The 18,011-nt window shown below is 47.3% G+C and overlaps 1 protein-coding gene across 3 annotated transcripts in view; it reads right to left on the bottom strand.

Moving 5' to 3' along the window:
• Positions 1 to 18,011, bottom strand: part of MROH7 (maestro heat like repeat family member 7) — a 72,925-nt gene that overhangs the window by 33,979 nt on the left and 20,935 nt on the right. For 2 of the 3 annotated variants that reach the window (XM_025396724.1, XM_025396717.1), the window contains 7 exons: positions 11,602 to 11,675; positions 7,873 to 7,956; positions 6,297 to 6,376; positions 5,977 to 6,106; positions 3,711 to 3,806; positions 3,092 to 3,196; positions 2,746 to 2,881 (listed from right to left, as the gene is read on the bottom strand). In XM_025396724.1, the coding sequence (XP_025252509.1) occupies positions 2,746 to 2,881; positions 3,092 to 3,196; positions 3,711 to 3,806; positions 5,977 to 6,106; positions 6,297 to 6,376; positions 7,873 to 7,956; positions 11,602 to 11,675 (705 nt within the window). The remainder of the gene's footprint in view (positions 1 to 2,745; positions 2,882 to 3,091; positions 3,197 to 3,710; positions 3,807 to 5,976; positions 6,107 to 6,296; positions 6,377 to 7,872; positions 7,957 to 11,601; positions 11,676 to 18,011) is intronic. The other variant, XM_025396734.1, reaches the window with a different exon arrangement.

The raw sequence follows: 18,011 nt of genomic DNA, 5'->3' as shown, positions 1-18,011 counted from the left end.
ATATATATATATATAAGCCAGGCGTGTCAGTGCATGCCTGTAATCCCAGTTACTCAGGAGGCTGAGGCAGGAGAATCTCTTGAACCCGGGAGGTGGAGGTTGCAGTGAGCTGAGATCACGCCACTGCACTCCAGCCTGGGCGACAGAGCAAGACTCCGAAAAAGAAAGAAAGAGAGAGAGAGAGAGAGAGAGAGAGAGAGAGAGAGAGAAAGATTAAATTAGCTGGGCCAGGCGCAGTGGCTCACACCTGTAATCCCAGCACTTTGGGAGGCTGAGGCAGGCAGATTACTTGAGATCAGGAGTTCAAGACCAGCCTAGCCAAAATGGCAAAATCCCGACTCTACTGAAAAACACAAAAATTAGCCGCGCATGGTGGCATGCAACTGTAGTCCCAGCTACTCAGGAGGCTGAGGCAGGAGAATCGCTTGAACCTGGGAGGTGGAGGTTGCAGTGAGCCAAGATCGTGCCACTGCACTCCAACCTGGGCAACAAAGCAAGACTCCATCTCAACAAATAATAATAATAAATAAATAAGCTGGGTGTAGTGGCGTGTGCCTATAGTCCCAGCTACTCTGGAGGCTGAGGTGGGAGGATCACCTGAGCCCGAGAGGTTGAGGCTGCAATGAGCCATGATTGAGCCACTGCACTCCAGCCTGGATAACAGAGCAAAACTCTATCTCAAAAAATAAACAAACAAACAAACAAACAAACAAATCTAAGAGTATGGTTCTTGCCTGCTAAAAAAAGAAAAAAATAAATAAAATCTAAGAGTATAAGTTTGGCCTAGGGTTGCCAAATAAAATACAGGATAACAAGTTAAATTTGAATTTCAGATAAACAAATCATTTTTAGTGAAATTACGTCTCAAATATACTAAAAATTATCCATTGTTTACCTGAAATTCAAATTTTACTGGGTATCCTGTATTTTTTATTTGCTAAATCTGACAACCCTAATTGGGTCTATAATTCCTACTTATTTCTCTTTCTTTCTTTCTTTTTCAAATGAGCTGACTCGGCAGGGTGCGGTGTTGCATGCTTGTAATCCCAGCGCTTTGGGAGGTTGAGGCAAGTGGATCACTTGAGCCCAGAAGTTCAAGACCAGCGTGGGCAACATGGCGAAACCCTATCTCTACCAAAAATACAAAAAAAATGTAGCCAAGCACGATAGCGGGCTCCTGTAGTCCCAGTTACTCAGGAGGCTGAGGTGGGAAGATTGCTTGAGCCTGAAAGATTGAGGCTGCAGTGAGATCATGCCACCGCACTCTAGCCTGGGCAACAGAACAAGACTCTGTCTCAAAAAAAAAAAAAAAAAAGGCAGCCTCCGGAGCCAGAATAGACTCACAGAGGCTCCCATTCCTTCCCCTAAAGCCGGTTATTAACATGGTTTATACCACCTTCACCCACCCTCCAGAGATGTGAGTGGCTCCTGGTCAACAGGGTAAATCTCCCAGCGACCAAATCTTTGTCCCAAATGCTAGAGATCAAGAAGAGTGAGGATACCAGATAAAGCCCAAAAGCCTGAAGGGACAGGAAAAGGTGAACTATATGACAAGTGCCTATAATGTGTGGCACTGAGCTAGTACCTTTACATATGCTCTTACAAAAGATCTCACTTAATCTTTCAAAAAGCATGAATTTAGGCTAGGTGCGGTGGCTCCCACCTATAATTCCAGCACTTCGGGAGGCCGAGGAAGACAGGTCACTTGAGGTCAGGAGTGAAATCCTGTCTCTACTAAAACTACAAAAATTAGTTGGGTGTGGTGATGTGTGCCTGTAATCCCAGCTACTAGGGAGGCTGAGGCAGGAGAATCATTTGAGCCCAGGAGGCAGAGATTGCAGTGAGCCAAGATTGTGCCACTGCACTCCAGCCTAGGTAACAGAGCTAGACTCTGTCAAAAAAAAAAAAAAAAAAAAAAAGCATGAATTATGAACTATATCTGAGTGCACCCTTTTCACAGATGAGGAAATCTAGGCCTATACAAAGAGCCTGAGGTCACACCACTATAAGCAGGGACAGAACCAGCTCTTATGCACAGGTCACTCTACCCCCAGAGCCAGGAGAGTTTACACCACATACCAAGGTCCCCTGGTTTAGGGCAGAGCTAGGGTGATGGAGAAAGGAAGGAGGCAAGTGACAGCTGATACTGTGCACCTCTAGGTACAGTGCCTCTGGATACCTGTATCAGCCCATACCACATCACTAACTGCTCCCTGAAGCTGAATCAAGGAAAGTTCTCTCAACTACAAGCTTTAGCTGCTCTGGATTCTAAGATAGAAGCTGTTCTTTGTTCATTCATTCAATAGATATTCACTGAGCACCCACCATGTGCCAAGCCCAGAGATGGCTCTGGGGAATACAGGGCTAACCAAGATACAGCCCTGCCCTTCCCTCATAGGATTATAGTCTCTAGTGGGGAAAACAGACAGGAAAACAAGGTGTTAGGGGAATTATCCTTAGGTATACCTAGTATTAAGGGAATATGAAAATGATAGTCACAAACTAAGCTTGGAAGGGTAAGAAAAAGCAAGACTGCTTAAATCAAAATAGTTTTGTTTGTAGTCTTTGTCCCCTTGTTCTATGGGGTCTTGGGCTTCACACCAGTTTCCAAAGTCCCCATCTGACCCTGTGCTGGTTTCCCCCATCTCCCACCAGGGTCTTCATGCCAAGGCTCCAGCTGATTCTTTATTGAATCCAGACTGAGCAACAACTCAGAAGACTTCCTTCAGAAGCAATAAGGCTTACGTTTTTGGAGCTCCAGGATAGTGTAGAGGATGATGATGCCGTCCAGAGCCTCCCGACCAATCTCCTCATCAGGATCCCCAATGCGAAGGATGAGTCTCCCCAGCAGAAGCCCCAGCGCCGGGAACCCCAAGGGCATCTGTTTGTATTGCAATCTTAGGGATTGAGTGTTATAGGTTCAACAATGCTATACATTAAATGGTGAACACAGGTGGATAGTCTGGCCCAGAAAACAGAGCCCTCTGAAGATGGCAAGAGCCACCTGGGAATCCCTGAACAGAGGCACAGGCTCCTTCAGAAGTGGGAAGATTCTCCCTAAGAGTCTCTACCCCTCCCAGGGGCCACTCACAAAGAAAGGCAGAGTCAGAAGCATGTAGTTCAACACAGAGACATGGCTGTTCACAGCCCGTGCTCGCTCATGGGCCTTCCCAGAGTTCATCCAAGGCCCCAGGGCCTGTGGGATCAAAAGTAAAACTCAGAACTACAGGTTAGATGCCAGCCCCTGCTGCTGGGTGGACAGGCCAGCCTTCACCCATCAGCAGGAAGCTTCCAGAGAGGGCATAAAGGTCACCACAGCCCTCCTCCTCTTCTTGGGGTTTAGGAAGAGATGGAGTTCAGAATAGGACCGACAGATTATAGGGAAGAAGGAAGTCAATGAGGAGAGAGATGAAAGGTGAAGAGTCATGAAGACAGAAGAGAGATGCAGGGACAAGCATGGAAAGAGCACAGATATGGTAGCAGCTATAACCATGGGCAGCCATTTAGAGAGTGGGAGGATGGGGAGAGAGTGGGGAGAGGCAGGAGTCTGGGACAGGGCCTGTGAGACAGACAGAGAGGCAGAACACTCACACAAGATGACATCCTAAAGCCAAATCACTCCTGGGTCTGGCCTCCACTGCTCCTGAGCCAATTTCTCTCTTCCCTCCACCCTTCCTCCCCTCCCTTCCTTGCCCCTCCCATCTCCGCACCTCCAAGATGCTCTTCAGCCCAGCAGGAGTGGGGTCCTCGATAAAGAGGGCTTTGAGCAGTGTCTGCAGGGCCTCCAGGGTCTGATGGTAAAGAGTCTGTGGACAGGAGGAGGACCAAGCCACTAGGGCACCTCTGGAGTAGACATCAGCCCCAGGCATCCCCTGGTGTGGGTCAGGGGAGGAGGGGGAATTTGGACCCAGGAGAGCTGCTTTCTGTTCCCACCTCTGAGACTAACTTGATGTGTAATGTTGGGCAAATTACTTCCCCTCATGGATTACAGTTTCCTTATCAACAATTGCTAATTATTATCTCTGCACTTTCTCCTTAAAGACGGAGGAAGCGGAGATCCAGCATACACTGAGAATCTACCGTGGACCGTGGACCTGGTGATTTGCACAACCATATCACCTTGTCCACAAATTGTTTCTCTCATTTTACAAATGAAGGGACAGGGACACTTGTCCAAGATCACAGAACAAGAAGTTTCAAGTCATGAGGAGCAAATGAGAGGATGGATGGGAAAATGCTCTGGAACTGCAAGAGCTGGATCAATGAAAGAGCCAATCTTACTTTCATCATCTCTAGGGAAATGCTCTGATTCTTTTTTGAATTGCTTCTCCTAGACCCAAATAGGTTTTCCAGGTTGCCCCTTAAGGAAGCCATCTCTCCCCTGCCCAGGTTTCTCATTCCTTAACCACACCACCATCCTGGAATTGTCTTATGGGTACGGGCATTACATGTACACAAGGCTGGGCAGTGGGTTTGAGTTACTCTGAGAAGACCCTCTCTTTTTTGCCTCCCCTCCTCCTGCCAGCTCCCTAAGTGTGCCTTCTAGGTTGTTATTGTCCAACTTCCTGAGTCTGCACACACTGTGAAGCCAGTGGTCCTTGGGGATATACCATAACCACCAAGAAAGCCTGGCTCACCACCTACCTACCTCCTCCTCCCCGCCCATCTCTGCAGATTACTATGCAGCACTGTCCTCTGCTGGCTAAATCTGGTACTACAAAAGGGCTGCCTGCTTTTTTCATTCACCCGCTCCACCCCAGTCTTCTACAAGGGCACCACCTCCGGGACCCTGGTTCTCCAGCCTCACTTCCCAGAACTCTCGCCTAACCCTCTGGGTTCCAGTCACACTGCCACTTTGTCATTCTCTGCCTGAAATGCTCTTCCTTCTGCCACCCTCTGCAGCTACTTAGTTCTTTATTAACCTCGCAGCTTCACAATCACAACCCCTGACCCCTATCTAGGCCTTCCCCTCCCCCACCGCCCACCCCACCATTACAGGCTCTTTATAGCACCAAGTACTTCCGGCTTGCAGGATTTATGATTGGTGTAATTTTGCATTTATTCGTATTTATTTATTTGATACCATCCATCTCCCCCACGCTCACCTCGGCTGTAAGATTCCTGTGCTGAGTTCAGCATGGAGTAGGTACCGAGTTACTATTTGCTAAATGAAGTGATGAATGAATGTGCTGCAACCTGGGCTGAAACCCTTTGCCTTAACCTTCCCCACTGACCCTCTCTACCCCTCATCCTACCCTGAGGGTCACCTCCACTCCTCCTCCCAGGAACGCCTGGAGAGGTTTGAAGATGCTTGCGTGAGCCTCCTGAGGTTCTGTTTCTCCAGGCCTCAGTCCCAGTTCCCCCAGTCTGTCTTCGTTATCGCCTAGGCCTCAGCCCTGCCCCTCCCAATCCTGGCCGCTTCCCTTGGCCATGCCATCATCTGCCCACATCCCTCCCATAGGGCAGGGCCCAGAAGTGGACAGGATGGGTGTTGTTTTGTTTTGTTTTGTTTTGTTTTGAGATGGAGTCTCACTCTGTCATCCAGGCTGGAGTGCAGTGGCACGATCTCTGCTCACTGCAGGCTCTGCCTCCTGGGTTCCAGCCATTCTCCTGCCTCAGCCTCCTGAGTAGCTGGGCCTACAGGCGCCCGCCACCATGCCCGGCTAATTTTTCTTTTTTTTTTAATAGAGACAGGGATTCACCGTGTTAGCCAGGATGGTCTGCATCTCTTGACCTCGTGATCCACCCACTTCAGCCTCCCAAAGTGCTGGGATTACAGGCGTGAGCCACCGCGCCCAGCCGGGTGTCTTTATTTGAATGATTCATCCATTCGCCATTTATCAAGTACCTACTCAGACCAACAGAAGTGAGTTGAATTGCCCAAGGCCACAGACTAATGAGCTGGAGGATGCAGCTCCAGATCTCCTCCCAGAACTTGGGCCAGCCCTGAGGCCCTGCTGGGAAGGCCTGTCTCACCTGGATGGTCTCAGCCTTGGCCTCATCCTTCTCCTGCATGGCCTGCACGGAGGGCAGGGAGAACACACTCTGCACACACATGTTCACCAGCTCCGACCTCTCCCGCACGCCCAGGGTGGGCTGGGTGTGGCTGGAGAAGAGGCAGAAAACAAAGGGAATGAGAAAGGGGCCCTACGGCTAAAGACGGGGGCTGAGCTGAGAAGCAGGGACTGGGCAAGGTGGAGGTGGGTTGGCAGAGGGTACAGTGGAGAGACGGAGGGAGGCAGAAGTGGAGGAAGAGAAGAGAGGGGTTGTGGGGACAGGGAGAGGGCCATGGACACCTCAGCTGGGTCAGGATCTCCATGGCCTGCTTGCGGACGGAGCTTGAGAGAGAATCCAGTGGCTCCTCCTGGATCTGCCTCTGGACAGGGGGCCACAGAAGGGCTGATGAGGACAGGGCTACTGCAGGCCGCCAGGGCCAAGGCTGCCCCCCTCACAAGGAGCAGGTCACAGCAGCCCCTCAAGTGCTCCTCCCGCCTCAGCTGCCCAAGTAACTGGGACTATAAGCTCATGCCACCACACTTGGCTAACTATTTTTATTTTTTGTAGAGACAGAGTCTTGCTGTGTTGCCCAGGCTGGTCTCAAACTCCTGAGCTCAAGCCATCCTCCTGCCTTGGCCTCCCAAAATGCTGGAATTAAAGACATGAGCCACCATGTCTGGCCGCCAGGAGGCATATTCAAACCATGGAACTGGCCCAAAGCAAAAACCACCATGTGTGGCCCTTGAAAACCGCCCAGTTGCATTCCTTTAAATTTTTTTTGCTTTGTCTTTTTAGAGATGGGGTCTTATGATGTTGGCCAGTTTCATCTCAAACTCTCTCTCTCTTTTTTTTTTTTTTGAGACGACGTCTTGCTTTGTTGCCCAGGTTGGAGTGCAGTGGCACAGTCTCGGCTCACTGCAACCTCTGCCTCCTTAGCTCAAGCAATTCTCCCGCCTCAGCCTTCTGAGTAGCTGGGACCACAGACACATGCCACCATCCCCAGCTAAGCTTTTTTTGTATTTTTAGTAGAGATGGGGTTTCACCATTTTGGTCAGACTGGTCTCGAACTCCTGACCTCAAGGGATCTGCCTGCCTCGGCCTCCCAAAGTGCTGGGATGACAGACATGAGCCACCACACTTGGCCAAATGTCCATTTCTTTAAGACAAAAAATTAGTTGGATATGGTGGCACACACCTGTGGTCCCAAATCTCCAGAGGCTAAGGCGGGAGGATCCCGTAAGCCCAGGAGGTTGATGCTGCAGTAAGCCATGATGGCGCCACTGCACTCCAGCCTGGGCGACAGAGCATGACCCTGTCTCAAAATAAAGGATGTCCTTCTAATTGCTTCTCATTTTGATCTAGCACCTACACACAGCAGATGCTCAATTAATGTTAAAAAGCAAGGACTTTTTTGGTTGTCTCTGTGAAGTACACAGCTTCAGTGGTTATTCCTGCCCAATCCATTCTGGTGGAGTGGCTGTATTTATCAAAATGATGAGGAAACTGTCTAAAGTTGCCTACCAGAAGGAATGGCTGGGAAAAGAATGTATTAAGTAATAAGAACTGCTTCTGGGTGTGCAAGGCTTTACTGTAGACTAAGCATTGGGTTGTGTCCTCCCAACAAGCCAATGGCACAGGTATTATCACACCCATCTGTGAGATGAGAAGAGTGAGGCTCAGAACTTGCCTGAGCTCCCTCCGTGTAGGTGGGAGGCAGTTCGAAGTGGAGCTGAGACTCAATTCCCGGTGTCCTGCCTCCTCATCCTGTCCTTTTCCCACCTCAGCCTCCCACCCCTGCAGTCTCATCAGTGGGTGGACTCAGGAATTCTGCCGCCTCCCACCCCAATGCCGCAGACCCGCCCGTGGCTCCCCCACCATCATCTTCTTTATCATGGTCTTCTTTTCTCTTTCTGCCTCCAACAGATCCTGGCTCTTCTGAAGGGTGGTGACATTCTCAACCTAGGGGACAGCAGAGGGCAAAACCTCGGAGTGAGAGCCCCACCAAGCCCAGTCCTCAGGGGTTGCCCATACAGCACTGTTAACCACCCGACACCTGCAGGCAAGCCAGAATTGGCACAAGAGAAATGAGAGGTTCCCACAAGGGGAACTTGGAGTGGGGTAAAGATTGGAGAATATTGAGGGATTGGAGGAGTTAATCCTGAATGCCAGCATTTGGAAGAGGACCAGATATGAGGGACTGCCAAGTACTCCCCCTTCTCCAGTCAACTAAGGAGGGGACAGAAAGGGCCCCAATCCCTCAACCTGAAATTGCACCATTAGTAACGCTTCATATGGGTCTTCCAGTACATACAAGTCAGATTGAGGCATTCTGCTACCTGAGAGAGAGAACACATTAACTAATATCCAACTAATCTCTCCGTTCTCATCATCTTAAGGGAGAAGAAGGAAAATAAACAATGACCATGAAATAAGAAAACTAACTTCATATAGTAAAGAAGAAAAGACAGGTTAATTTGAATGGGGAGTGTAGCACATTGAAAATGGCTGCAAGTTCTTTTCTGCTCCTCCTATCCAAAACACAGATTCCTCTTGAATCTTGGCTCATTTTATAACTTGCTTTGACCAGTAGAGTAATGTGGATGTGACGCTGGGCCAGTTCCTGGACTAGTCCTTAAGGAAACTGGAAGCTTCCACTTTTTCCCTCTGGAACCCAGCCACTGTGCTGCAAGGAAGCCCAAGCTAGAAGACAGAATGATTACAGACCATGTGAAGAGAGGCCCTGGAAAATGAGGGGGTCATCTTGAATGTTCCAGTCCCACTGAGTAATATCAGTCTACACTGTGGAGCAGAACCACCACCTAGCTAAGCCCAGTCAAACTTCAGAATCATGAGAAATCGGGCCTCTCCAATTCTAATGCCCCCAGCACCCAGGCTGAGATGCAGTGATGCAGTCACAGCCCACTACAATTTCAAATTCCTGGGCCCAAGCAGTTTTTTGGTCTTAGCCTTCTGAGTAGCTAGGACTACATGGACTACGTAGGACTACTGGGCCACCATGCCCAGCTAATTTTTTTTTTTTTTTTTTTTTTTTATACTTTGTGAATTTTTGTAGCTGGGCATAGTGGCTCACGTCTGTAATCGCAGCAATTTGGGAGGCTGAAGTGGGCAGATCACCTGAGGTCAGGAGTTCAAGACCAGCCCGACCAATATGATGAAACCCCGTCTCTACTAAAAATACAAAAATTAGCCAGGCATGGGGGCATGTGCCTGTAATCCCAGCTACTTGGGAGGCTGAGACAGGAGAATTGCTTGAACCCGGGAGGCAGAAGTTGCAGTGAGCCGAGATCATACCATTGCACTCCAGCCTGGGCAACAAGAGCGAAAACTCCAACTTAAAAAAAAAAAAAAAAATCGTAGACACTGGGTCTCACAATGTTGCCCAGGTTGGTCTCAAACTTCCAGCCTCAAGTGATCCTCCCACCTCAGCCTCCCAAAGTACTGGGATTACTGGTGTGAGCCACCATCCCTATCCCAGAGTGAACTTTTAAACCACTAAATTCTGGGGTGGTTTGTTAAACAGCAATAGGTAACTTAAACTGTAAGAGTGATGATAGAGCGATGGCTAATTTAATCCAAATGGTCAGAGAAGACCACTCAGAGGAGTTAACACCTGGGCTGAGTCCTAAATGACAAGAAAGAACTAGCTATGCAGAGAACTAGGGGGAAGTCCTGTCTCCCCAAACTAGAATGTCAGATCACATCACTGTTGTATCCCTAGTGCCTAAAACAGTGCCTAGCACATAGTAGAGGCTCAATGAAATGTGTTGAATGACAATATTGAGGCTCAGAAACCCATACCCCACAATATGGTGTTTGGACATGCTGAATTGAATAAGCTTCCAGGTCTCTCTGATGTCTCCCAAAGTATGAGATGAAGTTGAAGTTCCTTGATCTGCCTAAGATCCAGATCTACCAAGGAGATCAACTGTTGTTCCTTCCCTTCCCTGTAAGACCAAGAATGTAACCACACCTGAACAGACCCTTTCACAAAATAATCTCTGTTCCTGATCCATTAATTCTTGCTACTAATCCCTTATTGCTCCTCAACAGAATTCCTCTTCTCTTGCTGGGTGTGGTGGCTCACAGCTATAATTACAGCACTTTGGAAGGCTGAGGCAGGAGGATGGCTTGAGCTCAGGAGTTCAAGACCAGCCTGAGCAATATAATAAGACCTCACCTCTAGGCAAAACATAAAAAAAAAAAAAAAAAAAAAAATAGTCCAGGGCCAGGCACAGTGGCTCATGCCTATAATCCCAGCTACTCAGGAGGCTGAGATGGGAGGATCGCTTAAGCCTGGGAAGTTGAGGCTGCAGCAAGCCAAGATCGCATCACTACACTCCAGCCCGAGTGACAGAGTGAGACCCTGCCTCAAAAAAAAAAAAAAAAAAAAAAATTCTCTTCTCCTGCCTCCTATAACCTGTTTTGCCAGGATCCAAGCCCCCATTTTTCTGTAACCTCAAAATGGTATATAAGCTTCTGAGCCCTCACTGGGAGCAGGTAATCACTCTGTGCTTCTCTCCGTGTACTCATTAATAAATGCATGTACATTTTCTCCAATTAATCTGCCTTCGTTAGTTGATTTTTTTTTCAGCAAATCTTCAGAGGATGAAGGAGACGTTTTCCCTTGGCCCCTGTGACAGCAATAAAAAGTCTTCTTTTTGTAGGCGCCATGGTAGCTGCTGTACATATCACCTGGCATGGGCCTCACTTCAGCTTTGTTGTGCTCATTTTATAGAACTTTCCTGGCAGAAACACGTGCAAAGGCCCTGGGCCAGGAATGAGTTTGGCGTGGGTGAGAAACAGAAAAAGGCCAGCGTGGCAGGAACACAGTGGACAACTAGAAGGACACCATGGGATGAGGATAAATGCTCCCCAAATGCAGGGCTTCCTCTTAGTCCAGTCACCTCTCCTCATCCCCACCCTGCACTGCCCCAGGGACTGAAGCTTGGCCCTGAAGCAGCCTGGAGGCAGGGCCTGCCTCCTGCATGTCTGGGCCTGGATGGATACCCCACCTCCTCTACATTCTGTCCACCAAGCACCCTTGTCCACACTCCCTGTGTCGCACTCACGTCCACCAGCTTGTCTGGTCTTCCCCACTGGCCCTTGCCAAGTCCTGCAAATGCAAGTGTGCCTCACCTGCTGGACTGGTCTTCTTGGGCCTCCTAGGCCTGCTGCATGGCCCAGACCTGGGTTGGGCCTGACTGTCCTGAAAAAAGGCCACTTCTAGACTTTCTGCCCCTTTCAGAGCCCCTCCCACAATTCATTCAATTGTTTAAAAATATTTTATTGAGCATCTATTATGTGCCAGGCACTGTTCTAGATGCTGAAGTTATAGCTGTGAATAACAGACAAAATGCCCGAGTAATGGAGGATATGTCCTTGTGGGGCAGATGAACAAGAAAGAAGATGAATAAACAAAGCATATGGCACATCAGACAGCAATGAAGGTTATGGAGAAAAGGAGAGCCGGGCAGAGGCACGGGGAATGCTGAGGCTGCTGGGCTGGGTGGGGGAAGGGGAGAGGGGGTAGGCAGCACGGAAGTACTCCAGGACAGTCAGCTAGGGGTTGGGCAGGAGGCATACCAGAGCCATGTTTTTGCCACCTTCTGTCTTCTCTGGCACCTTCACCAGGCATGAGGTCCCTTCATCAAAGGCTCCTGCAGGGCACAATTTCAATGAGAAGATGGATAAAGCTGTGATGTACCTAGGATGCCATCATGCCATCTCTCTCCTCCCCCTCTAGGCCCCTCCAATCCCTACCCCACCCCAGCACCCCAGTAGCCACACTGAGCTTTTTTTTTTCTTTTTTCTTTCTTTCTTTTTCTTTTTTTTTTTTTTTTTTTTTTTTTGAGACAGAGTCTCGCTCTTGCTGCCCAGGCTAGAGTGCAATGGCGCTCACTATCTTGGCTCACTGCAACCTCCACCTTCTGGGTTCAAGTGATTCTCCTGCCTCAGCCTCCCAAGTAGCTGGGATTATAGGCACCCACTACCACACCCAGCTATTTTTTGTATTTTTAGTAGAGACAGGGTTTCACCATGTTGGCCAGGCTAGTCTCGAACTCCTGACCTCCAGTGATCCACTCGTCTCAGCCTCCCAAAGTGCTGGGATTACAGGTGTGAGCCACCACGCCTGGCCTACACTGAGCTTTTGAGTGTACATCAGCTCATGTCACCCCCTCCCTAAAACCCTTCAGTGACACTGCATTTCATTGAGCACAAAGCCAGCATCCTTGCCGAGGCCTTCAATGCCCTGCCTGGTCGGTTGTGCCCTGCCCTCCTCTGCGGCCCTATCTCCCACCACTTGCCCGCCTCACTATGCTCTGGCCACACCAGCTTCCTTCCAGAACTGAGCACATTTCCCCTCAGGGCCTTTGCATGGTGGTTCCCTCTACCCGGGCCACTGCTCGCCATACCTCCTTGCCCCGCTAAGGCTCTCCTTCAGGCCTAGGCTTGCCTGCCAGTCCTGAGAAAGGCCACCCCCACCCTCTGGCTCTGCAAGGGCCAATATGGTCTTGTCATGCATTGTCCGAATCTCTTCTTTCAGCAGTTATCATAATTCACAGCTAAACACCTACTTGTTATGAGAGGCATCTGCCGTTCTGTCAGCCCCTCATCTCTTCACTTTCTTTTGGTGAAAGAGCCTCATCTTTCCTGTGTGCACCCTATTCCATGTAGCTAGGTGAAGCTGGATTCCTCAAGACACACCCAGCACCCACTCTTCAGACAGGGGTGGGCCTGGAACCCAAGCTCCACTCCTAAGAGTGTCCCATGCCACCAGCCACAGCGATTGGTCCAGGGATGAAAACTTGACTGGGCAGGACCAATAGAGTCTTTTATTTAAGGGGGTTGAGGGGAACACCAAAGGAGAGAGGATCTTTCTCCTTCTGAGGACAAGGTCACTGGGGCCTATGAAAACCTGGAACTTCAGATTCTCGACCACCAGAGGATGCTAGAGGATGGAGAAGTACAGATACCCCAATTGTAGTGAACACCAAGATCTTAGCTTCTAAACACCATTCTCCACTAAAAGGAACAAGGCTCCTTGGAGAAATGTTTGATTCCAGGACTCAAACAGGGAAAGCTCAGGATGAACCTGAGACACCTGAATGATAAAGACATGTCAAATATCAAAGGAATACAAAAGCATGCTTTTTTCGTTGTTTTTTTGTTTTATTTGTTTTGAGCTGATGGGGGCCGAGCACGGTGGCTCACGCCTGTAATCCCAGCACTTTGGGAGGCCGAAGCAGGTGGATCATCTGAGGTCAGGAGTTTGAGACCAGCCTGGCCAACATGGTGAAACCCCACCTCTACTAAAAATACAAAAATTAGCTGGGCATAGTGGTGCACACCTATAATCACAGCTACTAGGGAGGCTGAGGCAGGAGAATCGCTTGAACCCAGAAGGCAGAGGTTTAGTGAGCCAAGATTGTGCCACTGCATTCCAACCTGGGCAACAGAGCAATATTTCGTCTCAAAAAAAGAAAGAACTCGGGGGTCTTGCCGTGTTGGCCAGGCTGGTCTCTACAAAAGTTTGCTTGAAGGGAATTCCACTGATCGAATTGAGGAAAATTTGAGTATCACAATAAATTGTGAAAAAAATGGATTATAGCCCATTAAATAAACTAAGAAAATGGATTATAGCCCATTAAATAAACTAATTGAGTCCATATTATACTAATAAATAAATAAATAAATTGAAAGTTTGATGGGAATGGGATATTCACATAGTTTCAAAGTACCTGACCACATGATATTCACTACAAAGGGGTAAATATTGACTTCACAATAGAAAACCTTGGCAGCAACCATCCTACTCAAGTGATGAAAGCAAACAGCATCAGTAATGAACAAATCAAAATTATAAGGCACCAGACAGGACGCAATGAGAAAAACCCAGCATCACTTCTGTGCTATTCCTGCCAAAAATGCATGCCCTGAATCTAATCATGAGCAAGCATCAGACAAATTGAAACTGAGGCACATCCTACAAAAATAGCTTGCCTGTCATCTTCAAATGTATCAAGGACAGGAAAGTCAAAGAAAGGCTGAGGACTGCAGGAGACAGATCAGACTAGAAAAAAAGTACAATGAGTGGTTCTGAACTGGATCCTCTTGCTGTAGAGAACATTACTGGGAAAATTGGTGACTTTTGAATAGGGCCTGAGGATTACATGGTAGCTGTGTATCAATATTAATTACTTGATAGTGATAGTTATATTTTATCCTTTTTTGTAAGAAGTACACTCTGAAATTCTGGGGTGATGGAGCATCATTTGGAAACTGATTCTTAAATGATTCAAGGAAAAAAATTTATAGTACATTTTCAACTTTTTTTTTCCTTTGAGATGGAGTCTCACTCTGTTGCTCAGGCTGGAGTGCAGTGGTGCCGATCTCGGCTCACCTCAACCTCCACCTCCCAGGTTCAAGTAGTTCTCCCACATCTGCCTGCTGAGAAGCTGGGTTTATAGGTGTGTGCCACCCTGCCTGGTTAATTTTTGTATTTTTAGTAGAGACAGGATTTCACCTTGTTGGTCAGGCTGGTCTTGAACTGCTGGCTTCAAGTGATCTGCCCACCTTGGCCTCCCAAAGTGCTGGGATTACAGGCATGAGCCACCACACCCAGCTCAACTTTTCTCTAAGTTTTGTTTGGTTTTGTTTGCAGACAGAGTCTTGCCCTGTCATTCAGGCTGGAATGCAGTGGTGCAATCATGGCTCACTGCAGTCTCGACCTCCTGGGCTCAAGTGATCCTCCTACCTCAGCCTCCCAACTAGTTGGCGCTACAGGCCCATGCCACCACATTTGGCCAATTGTTAATTTTTTTGTAGAGATGAGGGTCTCATTTTGTTGCCCAGGCTGGTTGTGAACTCCTGGGTTCAAGCAATATTCCTGCCTCAGCCTCTCAAAGTGCTACGTATTACAGGTGTGAGCCACCATGCCTAGCCCTAGATTGGTTTTTAAAAATCATTTTTAAAATATTTTTAAGGCTGAGGGTGGCAGCTCACACCTGTAATATCAGCACTTTGGGAGGCCAAGGCAGGTGGGTCACCTGAGGTCAGGAGTTCGAGACCAGCCTAGCCAATGTGGTGAAACTCCGTCTCTACTAAAAATACAAAAATTAGCTGGGCATGGTGGCAGGTGCCTGTAATCCCAGCTACTCAAGAGGCTGAGGCAGGAGAATCACTTGAACCCAGGAGGCAGAGGTTATAGTGAGCTGAGATTGCTCCACTGCACTCCAGCCTGGGTGACAAGAGCGAAACATTGTCTCAAAATAAATAAATAAATAAATAAATAAATAAATAAATAAATAATATTTTTAAGTACCTACTATATGACCAGTACTGTTCTAAGCACAGTTAATAAAAGTGAACAGGGCCAGACGTAGTGGTTCATGCTTGTATTACCAGCACTTTGGGAAGCCGAGGTGGGCAGATCACCTGAGGTCAGAAGTTCGAAACCAGCCTGATCAACACGGAGAAATCTCGTCTCTACTAAAAATACAAATTAGCCAGGCGTGTGGCACATGCCTGTAATTCCAGCTGCTTGGGAGGCTGAGGTAGGAGGATCACTTGAGCCCGGAGGATCACTTGAGCCCAGGAGTTTGAGTCTGCAGTGAGCTATGATTGTGCCACTCCACTCCACTCCAGCCTGGACAACAGAATAAGACCTCATTTCTTTAAAAAATTTTTAATTTAATTTAATTTAATTTAAAGATAAATAAAAGGCTTCATCAAGCCACAGACTCAGAAAAAATAGTCAAAATTCATGTATCTAACAAAGAACTCATATCTATATTACATAAAGAATTCCCACAAACCAATAAGAAAAAGAGACACCCCAATGTTTTTAAATGAGCAAAATGTACATGTTGTTGCCTTCTGAAATTTAAAAAAAAAAAAAAAGCGCAAAATATTTGAACTGGTACCGCACAAAAGAGGATATGCAAATTGCCAATAATCATGTAAAAAAGTGCTTAACATCAGTAGTTATCAAGATATGCAAATTAAAACCACAATGAACTATCACTAGACAGAAACCCCCTAGAATGACTACAACTATTTATTTATTTTTTTTTTATTTTTCTCTTTTTTTATTTTTTTTTGAGATGGAGTTTCGCTTTTGTTGCCCAGGTTGGAGTGCAATGGTACAATCTTGGCTCACCGCAACCTCCACCTCCCAGGTTCAAGTGATTCTCTTACCTCATCTTCCTGAGTAACTGGGATTACAGGCATGTGCCACCATGCCCGGCTAATTTTTTGTATTTTTGGTAGAGACAGGATTTCTCCACGTTGGTCAGGCTGGTCTCAAACTCCCGACCTCAGGTGATCCATCTGTCTCGGCCTCCCAAAGTGCGGAGATTACAGGCGTGAGCCACTGCACCCGGCCTGACGACAAATTTTTTAACTGATAATGCCAAATGTTGGTGAGAATGTGGAACAATTGAAACTCACATAGTTTATGGAAGCGTAAATTAATTCAGTCATTGCTGTGGTTTGAATATTTATGTCCCCTTCAAAATTCATGTTGAACTTAATCTCCAATGCAATAGTATTAAGAGGCAGAGACTTTAGGAGGTGGTCAAATTGTGAGGGCTCCACCGTCTAGAATGGGATTAAGGCCTTTATAAAAGAGGCTTCATACAGCGTTCAGCCCCTTTTTGTCCTTCCACCTTCCACCATGTAGGGATACAGCAAGCAGGCCCTCACCAGACACCAAATGCTGCTGCCTTGATCTTGGACTTTCAGTCTCCAGAACTGTGAGAAAATAAATTCCTGTTGTTTATAAATTACTCAGTCTCAGGCATTTTGTTATGGCAGCACAAAAAGTCTAAGATTACCACTTCGAAAAACTGTTTGGCAGTATCTCTTAAAGCTATAAATATGCCTGCACTATGACCCAGAAATTCTACTCTGAGATAAATAAGTGTATCTCTGCACCAAAAGTCATGGTCAACAACGTTCACAGCCACTTTATTAATAACATCCAAAAAATAGGAAAAATTCTAATGTCCGTCAGCAGCAGAATAAATAAACAAACTGTGGTATATCCATACAATGGAATACTACAGAATAACAAAAAACAATCTACTATTGAAATACACAATATGGATGAATCCAACAGACATAATGTTGAGCTAAAGAAGCCAGAGTCAAAACAGTAAATATGGCCGGGCATAGTGGCTCATGCTTGTAATCCTGGCACTTTGGGAGGCTGAGGCAGGTGGATCACCTGAGGTCGGGAGTTCAAGACCAGCCTGACCAACATGCAGAAATCTTGTCTCTACTAAAAATACAAAATTAGCCAGATGTGGTGACTAACACCTGTAATTCCAGCTACTCAGGAGGCTAAGGCAGGAGAATTGCTTGAACCCAGAGGCAGAGGTTGCAGTGAGCCCAGATCATGCCATTGCACTCTAGCCTGGGCAACAAGAGTGAAACTCCATCTCAAAAACAAACAAAAACAAACAAACAAAAAACAACAGCAACAACAAAAATTAGCCAGGTGTGGTGGCAGACACCTCTAATCCCAGTTACTCAGGATGCTGAGGCAGGAGAATTGCTTGAACCCCAAAGGTGGAGGTTGCAGTGAGCCAAGATTGTGCCATTGCACTCCAGCCTGGGCAACAGAGTGAGACTCCGTCTCAAAAAATAAATAAATCAATCAAAATTAAAATACAAAAAACTAGCTGAGTGTGGTGGTGCATGCCTGTAATCCCAGCTACTCAGGAGGCTGAGGCAGGAGAATCACTTGAACCTGGGAGGCAGAGGTTGCAGTGAGCCGAGATGGCACCATTGCACTCCAGCCTGGACAACAAAAGCGAACTTCTGTCTCAAAAAAAAAAAAAAAAAAACACACACACAGTAAATACAGTAGTATTCTATTGGCAATAAGTTCAAGAATAGGCAAAACTAGTCTATGGTGACGCAAATCGGAATTGTCACCTCCAGGGCAGTGATTATCAACCAAGAGCAGTTGTCCCCCCCCACCCCCATGG

This window comes from Theropithecus gelada, chromosome 1 (genome assembly GCF_003255815.1).
Source record: "Theropithecus gelada isolate Dixy chromosome 1, Tgel_1.0, whole genome shotgun sequence".
NCBI classification, from domain to species: domain Eukaryota; kingdom Metazoa; phylum Chordata; class Mammalia; order Primates; family Cercopithecidae; genus Theropithecus; species Theropithecus gelada.
Note: the sequence above shows the minus strand (reverse complement) of the source record. Positions and strands in the feature narration are given on the sequence as shown.